At 46.7% G+C, this 15251-nt stretch overlaps 1 protein-coding gene across 4 annotated transcripts in view; it reads left to right on the top strand.

Annotated features, from left to right (window-relative positions):
* The first annotated feature begins 352 nt into the window (after positions 1-352).
* Positions 353-15251, top strand: part of CEP295 (centrosomal protein 295) — a 102940-nt gene continuing 88041 nt past the window's right edge. For 2 of the 4 annotated variants that reach the window (XM_088455723.1, XM_088455726.1), the window contains exons 1-5: positions 353-427; positions 3421-3562; positions 4592-4792; positions 10388-10512; positions 12945-13038. In XM_088455723.1, the coding sequence (XP_088311849.1) occupies positions 3440-3562; positions 4592-4792; positions 10388-10512; positions 12945-13038 (543 nt within the window). In that variant the 5' untranslated portion in view covers positions 353-427; positions 3421-3439. Of the gene's footprint in view, positions 428-513; positions 596-659; positions 675-3420; positions 3563-4591; positions 4793-10387; positions 10513-12944; positions 13039-15251 lie in introns of those variants that run through there. The other 2 variants (XM_088455724.1, XM_088455725.1) reach the window with 2 other exon arrangements.

Below are 15251 nucleotides of genomic sequence, written 5' to 3' on the forward strand. Positions count from 1 at the left end.
CCTCCATCGATGCCTAAGCATAACCGAATAGTTTTTTTTTTTTTACACGGTGCCGCAAAACAGGGATGACCATTGGTTGGTGAAACCATTGCTGGTCATCAATTGAATAGTTTATAGCCATCGATGGCTACTTGCCATTTTGCCAACGATGATAACCATCGATGGTAACACCACCGATGGCCATCCCTACAGCATAGCATGGAGCGGTGGGGGATAACTGGAGGAGAAGCTGAGCTCTGACAGGCTCCTCCCCTTTGTGCGTTCCAGCTGACGAGCCCAGCTCCATGCTTCCCGCTTCCCCAGCTCTGCATTGGCGGCTTCTTTGAAGACCGGAAGTGACGTTGCGGTGTTGGGGAAAAATAGCCGTTGCTGTCAGAGAGCGGAAGTCTATGCCGGCCGGAGAGAGGTGGCCGTGATCGGGCAACTGGTACGTAGGGTCTCCACGCAGAGGGGTCTCCGCTGTCCTCTAGGTGGGAGGTTCAGTCCGTGTTACAGTTGCTGGGAGCGCAGAGTAGTTAATGTCTCAGGGGTTCCTGGCAGGTTCATAGCTCAGACCCAGAACCGCCATCTCTCTTACTGGCAACTTCCCTTACAGGTACTGGCAGCTGCTGTCTCCCTGTGGTGTGTATTCCCTGTTATGTTTCTCTATTATAGTCCAGTAGCTGCAGACGGAGGTAATGGTCTTGTGTTTTGTTTTTAGTATGAGGTTGTGTAATGTCGCATACAGCTGGCTACACCATCCTGCGACTCTGATGCGAGCTAAGCGCATGTAAGTGAATGGGGGCATAAAATCACCCACCAGATAAGGCCCCTACTTGCCTGCATTAACTTGCATTGCTGTTCCAAGGTTTCCTGATACGATTCAATGCAGCGGCTGCCAGCTGAAAACTTGCATTCAGCTATGTGGGAGCCTATTTGTACCAGTAATGAGATTTAGGGGAGAATTCAATTATTATTGTTATTATCATTTAATTATATGGCGCCACAAGTGTTCCGCAGCGCCTTACAAAGTACATAGACAAATAAGTAACCAGTGACTTACAATACAGGACATGGATAAACATTGCTATATTAGTGACCTTTACACCCACATAAGCAGCCAAGTGTTAGTTGCCCTAGTGGGGAGTAACAGATAACTTAAATTACAATAGGGAGAAGCACAAAACGGTAGAGGGCCCTGCTCAAAAGAGCTTACATTCTTTAAGGGAGGGGAAGACAAACAGGAGTGACACAGATGGGGTAGGTGGGGAGAGTTAGGTGAGAGTTTTCAAAAGGCGAGAAGTTCTCACACTTCGCCTTAGAATTCGCCCACTTCGCCTTCATTCGCGCCCCCGAGATACGCGCAGTTCAATTACAAAATACTGTATGCTTCTAAAAGGTGTCAAATGGCTGATTTGTGCATTTAAAAAATTAAAATAAAAAGCTAAACAAATGTAAAAAGCTGTAGAGTTTAGTTTAATTACAGAGAAATTAAATGGAAAATGCAAAAAAAAAGTTGAGAAAAAAGATGTTTTTGGGGTAATTTGAAACTTTATTATTATTGGTGTTGGTTGTGCGACCAAGAGCAAGTAATGGGTGAGCTAAATCTCTCTTGGCTGAGAGTGCAGTTGTCTGATCATGGATTTCTCCTGGGCTGCTCCTAACCTATGGAATTCCCTCCCTCGCCTGATCAGACTCATCCAGCCACTCAACCTTCAAGCGTGCTCTTAAGTCATTTTTGTGTTCTAGTTTACCATCTGTCTCTGCCCCTCTTCTCCCCACTGTGCCCACCCATATTTCATAGATTGTAAGCTCATATGAGCTGGGCCCTCTCCCCTTTGTCGTCTTTACATAATTATGCAGACTGCTCACTGAAATTCTACATCTATGTGTGTATACTGTCTAGTTGTGTATCCTGCTGTCCTTGTATGGTGTTTTAGAACCTTTATGGCAACTTATAAATAAAATATAATAATAATGGTGTTGATCAGGTGACTGCATTAATAGTCCCCCATAATATCAAGTCTTTTCAAGATGAGGTCAGATGTCCTGTCCAGGCTGAAAGGCATAGCACACTTTTGACTGACTACAGCTAACTGTAAAGGTGCCTACACACTTGGCGATGTGCTCTCGATCCGACATTGTGTCCGATTTCCCCCTTGAACTCTCCCCAGCAGCTCCCCGGCAGTTGTGCGCACAATTTGGTGTTAAAAACTGTCCAATGTGACAAACGATCTACCGTGGCTCCTGACTATTCCAGTGCATCGTGACTGAAATTGTCAGATCTGCCCTACAGCACGGCAGATCTGAAGATGCGATGTATGCAGGGTGTATCTATAATGGATGCAGGGTGTGCGGGAAACACGGGCCCCTGAGTCCAGGGGGGCCCCGCACTGCACACCCTGCACCTTAATATTACTTACCTCTCCGGAGTCCCACGTCGGTTCGGGGGTCCGGCGCTGTAAAACGACTGGAAAATGGCTGTGGCGGCCATTTTCCCATCGTATGCGCAGTACAGGGAAAATGGCCGCCACGGCCATTTTCCCGGTGACCTGTGCATACATTATCGACTCTGCGCACACTCTAGTGCCCAGAATCTATAACTCTGGCCTCGCACTGCCGGGTGGAGAGGAGGGGGCCCGTGTTGGAGACAGCACACGGGCCCACTCCTCTCTAGAAACGCCCCTGGATGTAAGACCTGCGGGGACGCTCATCGGCATCATGAGTGGACACTCACGGTTTGGGCATATTTTACACGATTTGTCGTCACGATGCTTCGGAATCGGGCAAATCGTGTAAAATATCGATGAAGTGTGTAAGATGTCAAATGGGCAAGTCCAAGGGATGACTGTTACTCAAAGCTGGCTGTTGTGTAGCTAAGGGCAAGTATTGAGTCCTACAGCACCATAAGCTGCGGCATGCTTTAATTACGGACTTTAGGTATCAGGCTGGGTCATCTCCAGGAGGATCCCGGCTGTAGGGTACAGCAATTTATACTGTATAATGGGGCAGATGTATGAAGCTCTGGAAAGTGATAAAGTGCAGAGTGATAAACGACCAACCAATCAGCTCACAACTGTCATGTTACAGGCTGTGTTTGAAAAATGAGAGGTGGAAGCGGATTGGTTGGTCATTTATCACTCTGCACTTATCACTTTCCACAGCTTCATACATCTGCCCCATTGTGTGAAAACCTGTCGGCCCTTTCACATTGTGAATAGTTCGTTTGTACTTTTCATCCCATATTTATTTGTAGATTATCTGAATGATTGCAGGAAATGCTTCTTGTGTCAGTGTTTATTTTTTATTCTCTTTTAGTTTTAGATGTTGAATTTATTAAAATATGCCTAGTGGCCTAACTGATGCCTGTTGTTACTGCATCTAAAGTGCATACACTTCCATTTGCAGAACTTTCTATTGATTTAATTTTTTTTTCTGCAGCACACAGAGCTGATGTCTAATGTACCCTGACAAGATGAAACGTAAAGTTGCAAAAGTAGGGACTTTGCGGCTTAGCCCAAATGAAGAAGCTTTAATATTAAAGCAAGAACGGGAAAGGAGAAGGAAGCTGCGTCTGCAGCAGGTAATGATGGCTTCTCATTATTTGCCGATAAACAGGAGTGTGGGGGGGGGAATTTTATCATTATCTCCTTTTCAAAATCTCTATGGAGGTTACAAAATATGTCTGTTACTGGCACAGAACATGTCAAATTAATCTAAAAATTACACTAACATGTATAACTCTGTGCTCTCCCCAGAAAATGTTTCCAGCCGGGTGGCATCAAGAAGTAGCCGGGTGGGGGCCTTAATAGCAATAATAAAATGTTTTAAACCCTCATCTTATAATGATTTAAACTTGAAATAACATTGTATATATTAATTATCCTCTTATTAGAGGCTCAGTCGTCTGATTATGAAAAAGCTGCAAAGTCTGTAGGATCTGGTCCTTTTTATACAGCTCCCAGATACTTGCAGGCTCCCAAAGTGCCGGGTGGTAGGCTGTTTGTTGCTGAGTGGTGCACCTGCCAAAAACAGCCTGGGGAGAACCTTAGTAACTGTTTGTTGCTGAGTGTTGGTATATTTCTGTGAATATCTATTCCATAGCTCAGACAAAAATCAGTTATTTTTGCAATAGTCATTGCTTTAAGTTTGAAAGGAAAAAACAAAACAAAAACCTTTTAGAATAGTTTGGGCCATAAGAGTTTGGCAGGGTGTGTGCCCGCATACCCCTTAGGTGGCCCCCAACATGGCTCATCATTGTAATCACTGATGCAATGGGATGCATCAGTGGGGACGCTGATCCTATTTGAGTACCTGGGTGGGGCGCCATAGTAGTGATGCCGGCAGCCACTTCATCTGCTGGCCACCAGGAAGAAGTGAGCGAAGTCACGCACACCCCCTCACAAAGACCCCCCTGAGCATGCCTATGGTTTGGGTCCAAGAGGGAAGAGTCTTGGTTAGAACAATACAACATATACTATTATGCTAGGGTGATCGAATGACAGTTAACCAATGTAGAGAAGCGTTATCCTGGACTGTGATAAGTGATAACATAGGGTGGGTCTCCACCTCTAGAGCTGTAGACCTGCTAACTGGCTTCTACTCCTCCTAGGTCAGAGAACAGGAAAAGTTCATTGCCCAGCAGTTCCGCCAAGATGTTAAGGAGAGGAGAGATCAGCAGCTCCAGCAGTTGGCAGAAGAGCTGAGAGCCAACTGGGAGGCCGCTCAGAATGAGAAGCTCCAGTCCCTGGAAAAGATCTATCTGTCCACTCTCAATGCAATCGGCGAGGGACATCGGCAGGCCAAGGAAAACGTGAGACTGGTGTAACGATTGATTTTCCGGCCTGTTCTCAGGCAGACTGAAAAATCTTCAGGACATTGTGTAATATTAAGATGGCAACAAAGTGTGTGATTTTTATGCTGCTTTGTGTTTTATCATTCTTCAGGTAGGGTAGGTCAATCTATGACTCTTCAGATGCTGTGATACTACAAGTACCATAATTCCCTGTCATCCAACGTGCTACAACTTGTATTTCTACTACAACTAAAGAGGCACAAGTTGCCTTCCTCTACTTTACTCTCCTTTTGTCTCTTATTTCACCAATTATTCTTCACAGGAACCTAATTAAGTGGCGCGGCTCCCCCCTGGGGGATGGCCGCGCGTGGAGGCAGGCATTGAGGCTGTGCTGCCACTAGACCACCAGGGACCTCTGGCTGGAGCTTTCAAGCAAGCTCCAGCGTCCCGGGGGTTAATAGCAGGCCAGTGGAGAGCGCCTTCCCTGTCTCACAGTCAGTGCATCCCCCGCTGCGCACAGCGCCCTTCCACTGCGGGCTGTCAGTGCTTCTCCGGGCCTGCCTCCTCTGAGCTCTCCAGTGGCCATTTTCAAGGCACAGATTCTGGTCTCATCGGCAGTGCGGGCCCGAGTCCCGCTGCATACCTCTCCTCCAGTAAGGTCCGCGTATGTAGCACTGTTCCTACCAGACTCTAAGTCTGCGTAGTTGAATGTAGTGCCATTAGTGCAGGTGGATATTCTGCATTGTATGTGACTTATGCTAGTGCTGTCTGACTGTACTTTCTTTTCTCTGTCAGCCATTTTGCTTTCCCTATACTTTTCCTTTTCACAGCCCTCACGGTGCCAGTACTGTCAGGGTGGGAATTTACATTAGTTAATAATAATTTTTTTTTTTCTGTTTGGTGGGTCACATACAGCATCCATACTCTCCTACTATGTCTGGTAGTGACGAATCTGTGCAGAATGGTGCCCTTCTCTTGCTTTCCTGTTCCAGATGTAAGGCAGGCATTGGGGAAGGAGATGTACTTACTGGGGTTTTATGTACAACATGTTCTGGCCTTTCATGTACAGCTGCTGTTTCTAACTGCGCAGGAGCTTCCCTGGGCTTGTTTTCCACAAGCTTTAAATACCCTTGTGGGATGGTTGGCAGCTCCCTCCGTGTTTCCCCAACTGGGGTTCATGCAGCAGGCGGTAGTTCAATCTCCCATACAGGGGGTCCCCTGGCAGTTGATGGTGGCGCAGTGCCTCCCTCCACAGCTAGCACCTTCTCAGGTGTCTCCAGAGCCTATTTGGGTTAACTTTCTCTACCACGGTTCAGAACCTGATGTTGCAGGGTGAATCCCCGCTTAGGCCTGCCAAGGAACAACTAATGTCGTCTGTCAACGCACTATGATGATGACGTCTGATGACTGAGAGATAAATGACTTGACTGAATCTGAGCCTCCTCCAGCGGGACGCAGAGTCAAATATTTATGTCCATGGCCATGGAAATTGGGGACGAGGAACCTCTGGCAGCTAAGTCCAAGCATGCTTTGTTCAGGGATGTTAAAAGTACTGCTGCAATCTGTCCTCTGTCTGATCAGCTGGTGGATCATTTAGAGGACGCTTGAAAATCTCCTGGGAAGTGTTTCCAACCGCAAAGATGTCTGGCTTACACTCATCCTTTTGAAGAGGATTATTTCTCTAAATGGGAAACTTCTCCTCAGGTGGATTCTCATGTGACACGCCTGGTTAAGAATGCGACTCTACCCATGCCATCCATGTCCTCTCTGAAAGATGTTACGGACAGGAAGGTGGAGGTGTGTTTTAAAGTCCATTTATCCCCTTTCAGGAGAAGCTTCCACGCCAGCTATGGCATTCTGATGGGTAGCCAAGGCCATGCAACGCTGGGCGAACTCTCTGGAGGTGTCCTTCCCCTTGGATGCTACCAGTGAGCAAATAGAGCTGGTGGGTTATCTCAGGAATTCAGCTACATATAGTCAGGGCGGCCTAAGATGTTAGCCTCTTGACATCCAGGATTTCAGCTGCGGCCATTTCAGCACGTCGCTCCCTATGGTTACGCTCTTGGAGAGCGGATGCTGAGTCTAATAAAGGGTTGGAGTGTTTACTGTTCAATGGGAAGGTCTTGTTTTGTTCAGATTTGGACGAGATTGTGGACACCTTGGCAGCTGCAAAATCTGCTTGTCGGCCCTGACTACATCGGGATCTGGGTCCTCGTCCTTTCGGACCTATCGTCCTCAAGGAAAACCTAAGGTTCTTTCCTTTCCTCGGAGCACTAGACGTCCGGCTGCCAAGTCTGACGATAAGCCCCGTGGTGGGGGGCCGACTTCTTTAATTCGCCCAATGCTGGTGTCAGACCACCACAGACACTTGTGTAAGGGAAGAGGTCTCTCAAGGGTACACCCTTTTCTTCCGCAGAAGACCTCCCCATCAGTTCTTCACCATAGGCCTTCAGTCAAATCAGGACAAGGCCTTGGAGATCCAGAAAGTAGTACACTCTATGCTCCAGGCAGGAGTCATAGTGCCAGTACTGTTCCCTCAGAGGGCAATGGGTTATTATTCCAACCTCTTTCTGGTTCCGAAACCAAACTGTTCATATCTGCTTATCCTCAAGTCCCTGAACAAATTTCTCCAAGTACCTCGGTTCAAGATGGAAGCCCTGCGGTCAATTATACTGGCTATGGAACCTGGGGATTTTACGGTGTCTCTGGATATTCAAGATGCATACCTGCATATTCCGATTGCTTCGGCTCACCAAAGTTTTCTCAGGTTCGCTGTCCTACAGCAACATTTCCAGTTTCAGGCCCTGCCGTTTGGTCTTTCTACTGCACATCAGGTTTTTACCAAAATCATGGCGGTAATGGCAGCCCATCTGCGGCTGCAGGGGTTCTGCCTGTTACAATACCTAGACGACCTTCTGCTGCTGGCCGGGTCTCCAGAGGTACTTCACCATCTACAGCTTACAATCTCTGTGCTGCAGACTCACGGTTGGCTGACCAACTGGAAGAAGTCCTCCCTGACTCCCTCCCAGAGGATGCTCCATCTCGGGGCACTGTTGGACTCTCAACAGCAGAGGATATTTTTGACCGAGTGCAAGATCTCACTGTTACTGGCGTGAGTACGCAGATGCCTCCACAAAATCGCCGAGTGTCGATTCACTCGGCAATGCAGTTACTGGACTCCATGGTATATCGACATGGTAGAGTATGCCCAGTTTCATTCCCGGCCTCTGCAATCATTGCTCCTCTCCAGGTGGGACGGATCTTCACATCGGATGAGGACACAAACAATGGTGCTATCTCCGGAGGTGCGTCTATCTCTGACTTGGTGGCTTCAAACTGGTCACCTAACCAAGAGGCGCCCCTTTTGGATTCCGGACTGGGTCCTCCTGACGACGGACGCCTGTCTCCGGGGTTGAGGCGCGGTGACAGGTCCACACTTCTTTCAGGGAAGGTGGACAGCAGAGGAGTCTGCCCTACCAATAAACATATTGGAACTTCTGGCGGTCTTCAGGGCTCTGCAGCAAGCCAGACTCGTACGTCACGGAAAGCCCGTACAGGCTCTGTCAAACAGCGCCGCGACGGTGGCTTAAATCAACTGTCAAGGAGGAACTCTAAGTCAGGCAGCCCTGACAGAGGTGTTGCGTATTCTGACATGGGCGGAAAGCAATCTTCCTGTCATATCGGCAGTGTTCATTCCAGGGGTACTCAACTGGGAAGCGGACTTCCTCAGCGGTCATGACGTGCATCCAGGGGAATGGTCTCTTCACCAGGAAGTGTTTCAGCTCCTGGTGGACAAGTGGGGTCTTCCGGAGATGGACCTCATGGCGCCCCGACACAATCACAAGCTGCCAGTGTTCAGGTCCAGAACAAGACACCGTGGTTCTCCTTGTGGACACTCTGTCGGTCAAGTGGACCTTCCAGTTTGCGTACCTGTTTCCTCCTTTCTTCCTCGGGTGCTTCGGAAATTCAAAGAAGGAGGCACGATCCTGCTGGTGGCTCCAGCGTGGCCCAGACGTAGCTGGTTACTCAGATCTTGTAGTCTTAGGGTCCTTGCCTATACCCGGACCTGGGTAGTCTATGACGGCGTGGCTTTTGAGACATCCCTCCTGAGGTCAAAATGTTTTTCTACGTCTGTGGCTAACACAATGCTCAAAGCTTCTAAACTGGCTTCTGCCAGGATTTATCACAGGGTGTGGCACACCTACTTTCAGTGGTGTCATCCCAAAGGTTACGACCCCAAGGTATTTCAGATATCCAGAGTTTTGGCTTTCCTGCAGGCGGGTTTGGACCTTGGTCTCCGCCTTGCCTCAGTGAAGGTGCATGTCTGCTCTTTCGATATGGTTTCAGCGAAGGATTGCTCCTCTTCCTTGTATCTGCACTTTCCTACAGGGGGTTCTTTGCGTTCAGCCTCCCCTTGTCCCTCCTGCGGCTCCTTGGGATTTGGTATGGTACTTGGGGCTATCCAGGGCCCTCCATTTGATCCCCTTGGCTCAGTGGACCTCAAATGGCTTACGGCTAATACTGTGTTTTTTCTGGCTATTGCTTTCCCCAGAAGAGTGTCAGGTTTGGTGGCTCTCTTGTCGCCCTCCGTTTCTGATTTTTCACCAGGACAGGGTGGTGCTTCGGACTCTCCGAGGGTATTGTCTAGTTTCCACTTTAATGAGAAAATTATAGTACCGGCCTTCAACTCTCCAGACCTCTCGGCAGGTGAGGCTTCATTGGATGTGGTACATGCTCTCAGGACCGTACCAGTTCCCTTAGGAAGTCGGACTCTTTGTCCTATATGGATTCCACAAGAAGGGTTGGACAGCTAACAAGCAAACCGTGGCACCTCGGCTGTTCAGCTTTGTAAGGCGGCCACGTGGTCCTCTGTCATACCTTTTGTGAGGTATTATGCTTTTGATACCTTGGTCTCTCAGGATGCTTCCCTTGGACGGCGGATCCTCTTTTATGCACAGGAGCGTCCCCACCCTTAACGGGACTGCTTTGGGACAGCCCCAAGATCTCCTGTGGAGCCCTATGGACCCTGATGTAGTAAAGAAGAGAGATGGTAAGAACTTGCCTTTATCTCTTTCTACAAAGTCCATAGGGTCCACAGAACTCCCACCCTGTCGCACCTGTGCTTCAGATGGGCTTTGCTCTGGTCACCGGTTTTCCGTCTCCTTCTGTGTGAGAATGTGATCCTTGTGTGTTCCAGATCTTTCTTATTTTCTCCATCTCCGGCCTTTGGCTTGTTACGTAGCTGAAGGTGCCTTGGGCGGGGTATGGGAGAGGGTCCCCGGTGCATCCTGGGAGCGGAATGTTTAACTGTGTGGTGCCCGATGTCTGCAGCCATCGCCTATACCCAAGGTCTCCTGTGGACCCTATGGACTTCGTAGAAAGAGAGATAACAAAGGTAAGTTCTTACCATATCTCTTCTTATTTCTACCTGTCTCATCAGACAGTGTACGGAGTTTTTTTTATTTTCAACTGTTCTTCGAGGTTTATGTCTACTTTAAGTAACCTGATTTTAAAATGATCTCATAGTTTATTCTCCATCACCTCAATGTTCCGTACACGGGATCTAAATGTTCCATTTTATCTCATTTATGCTATTGTTATTTTTACTTTAAGGAGCCAGATTTGGAAGCTATGGAGAGGGCTATGACTGTGAATAAAGAGAAAGCAGAGAAGAGGCACAGACAGGCTTTAAAAGAGTTAAAACAGCAAAGAGAGAAACAGATGAGGAATCAGACCTGGTATGTACTGATATACTGCCCTGCTCACTATTATGGCAATGTACTTTTGCAAGTAAATCCTGGGAAGTTACATAGATAGCGAGAGAGTTTATTCATTGTATTATGATATATACTGAAGTGTGCTTATATCATGAAGAGAAACATAAGGAGAGAGAAAGTGGCAAGTAATTGGCTACTGACTCGCTTTTCTAGCGCGGCCTGTTAAAGGACAGTTAGAAGCTGATTGGTTGGTACTTTTTCCCTTGGGGGGCGTGGTACGACGGATAGTCTGTAGATGTTTGGCTCCTTTATTCAGTGGTCGCAAGCTGGCTTCTGCAGGGTCTGAAATGGGCAAATAAAAAAAATAGTGTGGGTTTCTGTCCTGGCAATGCACTAGGAAGCTGACCAATGATTCTATGAAAGTCTGCGTTTGATGCGTAAATTCAGAGTAGGCAAACAGCAAACTTATTTCCAAAGTACTACGTATGTTGTCAGGTTGGTGACTTTATTATTATTATTATGATGCTCACTGTGCTCTGAACTTAAATTCCACTCCTGTGGTGGGATGAGGAGACTGAGTAATCAGATTGGCGTAGTGCGATTACCATCAGCCACACTTACCACCTCCTCTATAACATTGCAGATATTTGGTGGCTTATATCTCCACATTAATCCTCCTTTCTCACCACTGACACTGCAAATCTACCCTGCGCAGCTTCACTCTGGCAGATAAATACAGTGAACTCGCCACTTGCACATTATAGAGCAGGGATACACTCGCCACGTACACATTATAGAGCAGGGATACACTCGCCACGTACACATTATAGAGCAGGGGTACACTCGCCACGTACACATTATAGAGCAGGGGTACACTCGCCACGTACACATTATAGAGCAGGGATACACTCGCCACGTACACATTATATAGCAGGGGTACACTTGCCTCTTGCACATTATAGGGCAGGGGTACACTTGCCACTTGCACATTATAGGGCAGGGGTACACTTGCCACTTGCACATTATAGGGCAGGGGTACACTCTCCACGTACACATTATAGAGCAGGGGTACTCGCCACTTACACATTATAGGGAAGGGGTACTCGCCACTTGCACATTATAGCGATGGTTAGCATACATCTCTGATGGTTTAGGGTCTGTGTATGTGCAGAATGAGTCCTGCGATCTTGCTCACAAACACCTCCACCCCCCTCCCCTTCCCCCTAGCTGCAGCATGATTGACATGCTGTGGCATTTGGGGGATGGAGCAGGCCGCTGTTCCAGGAAACCAGGGGTTGTCCATTTCCTGGCCTCTCAACTTCCAGGACCCGTTCAGCTGCAGTAAGCTTCAGCTACCGCAGCCTGGCCAAAGGAGCAACAGGTTGCGATGGTGATCCCAGACTGCAAGCGCAGTTGCAGCGCTGGGATTGCTGATGCAGTAAGGAAGTGTCTGTTTCCTACAAACACCACCTGCTGCATTTGAGATGGACATTATTGCACAGCTGCTTATGTTTGGCTCTGCAGTTCTGTCCAACTCTGAATCTGGTCTAGAGGCATGAGGCACTATGGGTAGAATAGATGGAGTTGGGTACAAAATCCCGCCGAGAATCCCGACGCCGGCATCCCAACTAGGTTACTATCGTGATGGCTTATAGGTAAGTATACTAACTAAACCCCTAACCCTTCCCACCCCGGTGCCTTAACCTAACCTCCCCCTTAGTGCTTAAACTTAACCCTCCCTCCCCGGTGTCTAAACCCAACCCTGTCCCCTTAGTACCTAACCCAACCCCGCTACTTACCTTCGGGATTCCGGCGTCTGCGTTCTAACCGCCGGAATCCCCGCTGTCGGGATATTAAACGTATGCCGAATAGATATCTTTACCTAATGAACCAGGTAGAGATTAAACATTCCATGTAAACATTTTAACAATTTTCCTATATCTGTCAACATGTTCTTCTTTGCTTTATTTAAGATGAATTCTGCTTTTTCTACAAATAAAAGCACCGCACTGAAGTCTGGCAGAAATGCAGCAATTTAATCTAAATGGGGAGAATAAAAAAATCTGACTATGAATCTTACGGTGGTCACTTTGTAAAATGAAAAAAGAAAAAAACATTAAAAATGGGCTGAAAACCGCAACTATTCCACCGTAACAAATTAAATTATGGAAAGGGTGATTTGACCTGAACAAATGAAAGTATTGGAAACAATTAGATAAAAAAATGTCATTTTTAATTTTGGCTTTTCATAGAAGTGCCTGACAAAGCTACACTGAGATTAATCTCAAATGAAATAACCTACATCTGTTCCAATCCGCAGCACATTAAGCATTGTGTTTTATAAAGCCCCTATGTGCACAGTGGCTTCATGAGCTGTGTACCTCCTAAATGTAGTGTTTTCAATAGGAAGTGCCTCTTCAGAATGTATTAATTGTGTTTTTTTTTAAACTCAGGCACATTGAAGCACGCAGGAAAGCTCTTAACATTGAAAAAGAGCGTGCAGAAAAAATCGCCAGTCTTCCTCCGCCTCCGCCAGATCCTCTTGAGGTAAATACTGGTATAGGCTCCATTGTTACTGGGAACAATTCTATGCGGTCTGTGAGTGCCATAGCTATTGTGTAGTTAGCATCTCTTGTGTGAATGTTGTTATCACTTCTATAAGGTTTGCCATGTTTGTTATTTTTGTGCTGTGCTCTGGAGGGCTGAGGAGGCCGGCTAAGCAAAATGTTGCACAAATAAGTCTCGTAACAAAGGTCACATGGCTTTCTCATGGGGAACAAACCTTAAACCCATTATGGGATTAGCCGGGACGGTGTTAGAGATTATGGATGATCATGATTTTGTACCTTTTCTAAAACCAAATTAGAGCCCATAATTGAATTCTAATAGGTGATATCAAACAATTCTTATTGGACTCAATCATAATTAATTGTATACCCTTGTTTGAAGTATAATTAATGCTCATTATGAACCTGAAGAGCAAACTGATACTTTTTTATGGAACTGAGTTGCAACCAAGGTAAAGCTGTGTCCACATACATCTAGCCTCCTTGCATGTTAAACTCTGTAGCGCTGAACGTCTTTTCATGTGACTTTTTCCTTTTATAATGTATTATTTGCAAAGTGATGCGAATAGGACACACAAGCAGCTTCTGCTGATTAAAATGATATGCGGCATGGCTATATTCTGGGTGCAACTGCGGCTGTATCTGCATGCAATATGCTACGTTAGTGTCAGCAGCTGTGACATTTTGCATGCAGATACAGCCGCAGTCGCACAGAGATAATATAGGCATGCTGCATATCATTTTAATCAGCAGAAGTTGCTTGTGCAAAATGACGTTTGGTGCTACCGAGTCGCTCATTTGTTGTGTAACGCGACTTGTAGCACACTGAGGAGATACACACACACACACACACACACACACACACACACACACACACACACTCTGTATGTGGCCACGTTTGTACTTTAGTCAGTTCCAGAACACGCATTTGGGAGCAAAGCAAAAAGAGAGCAAGTAAGTTTGCAGTCTAGGGAGGTTGTGTGTCCAAAACTCAAATCTAAATTGCAGTGTAAAAATAAAGCTGTCCAGCATGTGTTGACTACATGCAAAAGCAGTCAGTATTTGCACCCCTTGCATAGCAACATGATTTGTTCCATATACAAAGTTACTTGCTTTAATCTGCTTTGCTCCCAATGCAGGACCAGCCCCATAGTGTAGTATAAGTCGTTTATTCTCACAAGTTACTGAAGGCGTACAGATGTGTCCTCATACACCAATCCTTGAGACCCCTAGCGCAGGTGAGCCGCCAGGTCCTGCGCGACTGTTTTGCGGTGCGCATCTGTTCCACTGAATTTTTGTCTAATCTCGTGACTAACTGCTTCACGAGACTGCACTGATTCATTTGAAAGGCACCATTAGTATAGCTGTGCCCATCTGAGTCTGTATAGGAAGCTCACAGATATGCAAGAGTCGCCTATCAAATTAATCGGTGCAGAGGGCTTTGTCGCATGACTAAGACATTTTCTGGTGAAAAGACTCTCATTGTAGGCCAAGTCGCACGGGACCTGGCACACCGAGTAGGGCTATTTGACACGACTGCAGCAATAGTGTTCGAGGACACATCTGTACATGTAAAAAAACAAAACTGCTTATCTGACAAACTGACAATCTACCTGGATCCCATTAGTGTTTATCAGTCATGTTCAACAGGCTTGAAAAACTTGTGATCCAATGAATTAAGTGTATGGACAGTTGTTACAACTTCCATCTGATCTAACCATTATTTGGAATGTATAATGAACAGAACTAGCATGAAATGATGGCACATTGCAGCAAACTGGCCTGTGATGCTGTTTAAATAAAAAGCTTTTTTAAAACCAATTAGCCCTATAGGCGTCTGTATACGTATTACAGAAAATGATACCCTGGATTACGAATTACTAGATGCGTGAGGAAGCAGAATTCTAAAGGGGTTGGTAATGTACTCTAGAAGGAGACTGTCAGCTCATAGGACAAGTCAATAGGATGCATGCAGGTCCGACGGGTGATGTCGTTGACGAGGTGCGGTAGCGTTCATCGTCTGCGACATAGCGGGTGTACACTGTCCGATGTGAATGTTGTCTCGTCCGATCCGGCGAATCAGGACGATCGATCTTCTAGTGTGTATTCGGTTTAAGGGCGGTATCCAATTAGCTGCGATAACTAGAAGTTTTCTCCGGAGAGAACTGTTCGCACCTATCGTCTGAATTTGCC

The sequence above is a fragment of the Taudactylus pleione genome, unplaced genomic scaffold (assembly GCF_031769625.1).
Source record: "Taudactylus pleione unplaced genomic scaffold, aTauple2 ptg000667l, whole genome shotgun sequence".
In the NCBI taxonomy this organism is placed as follows: Eukaryota; Metazoa; Chordata; class Amphibia; order Anura; family Myobatrachidae; genus Taudactylus; species Taudactylus pleione.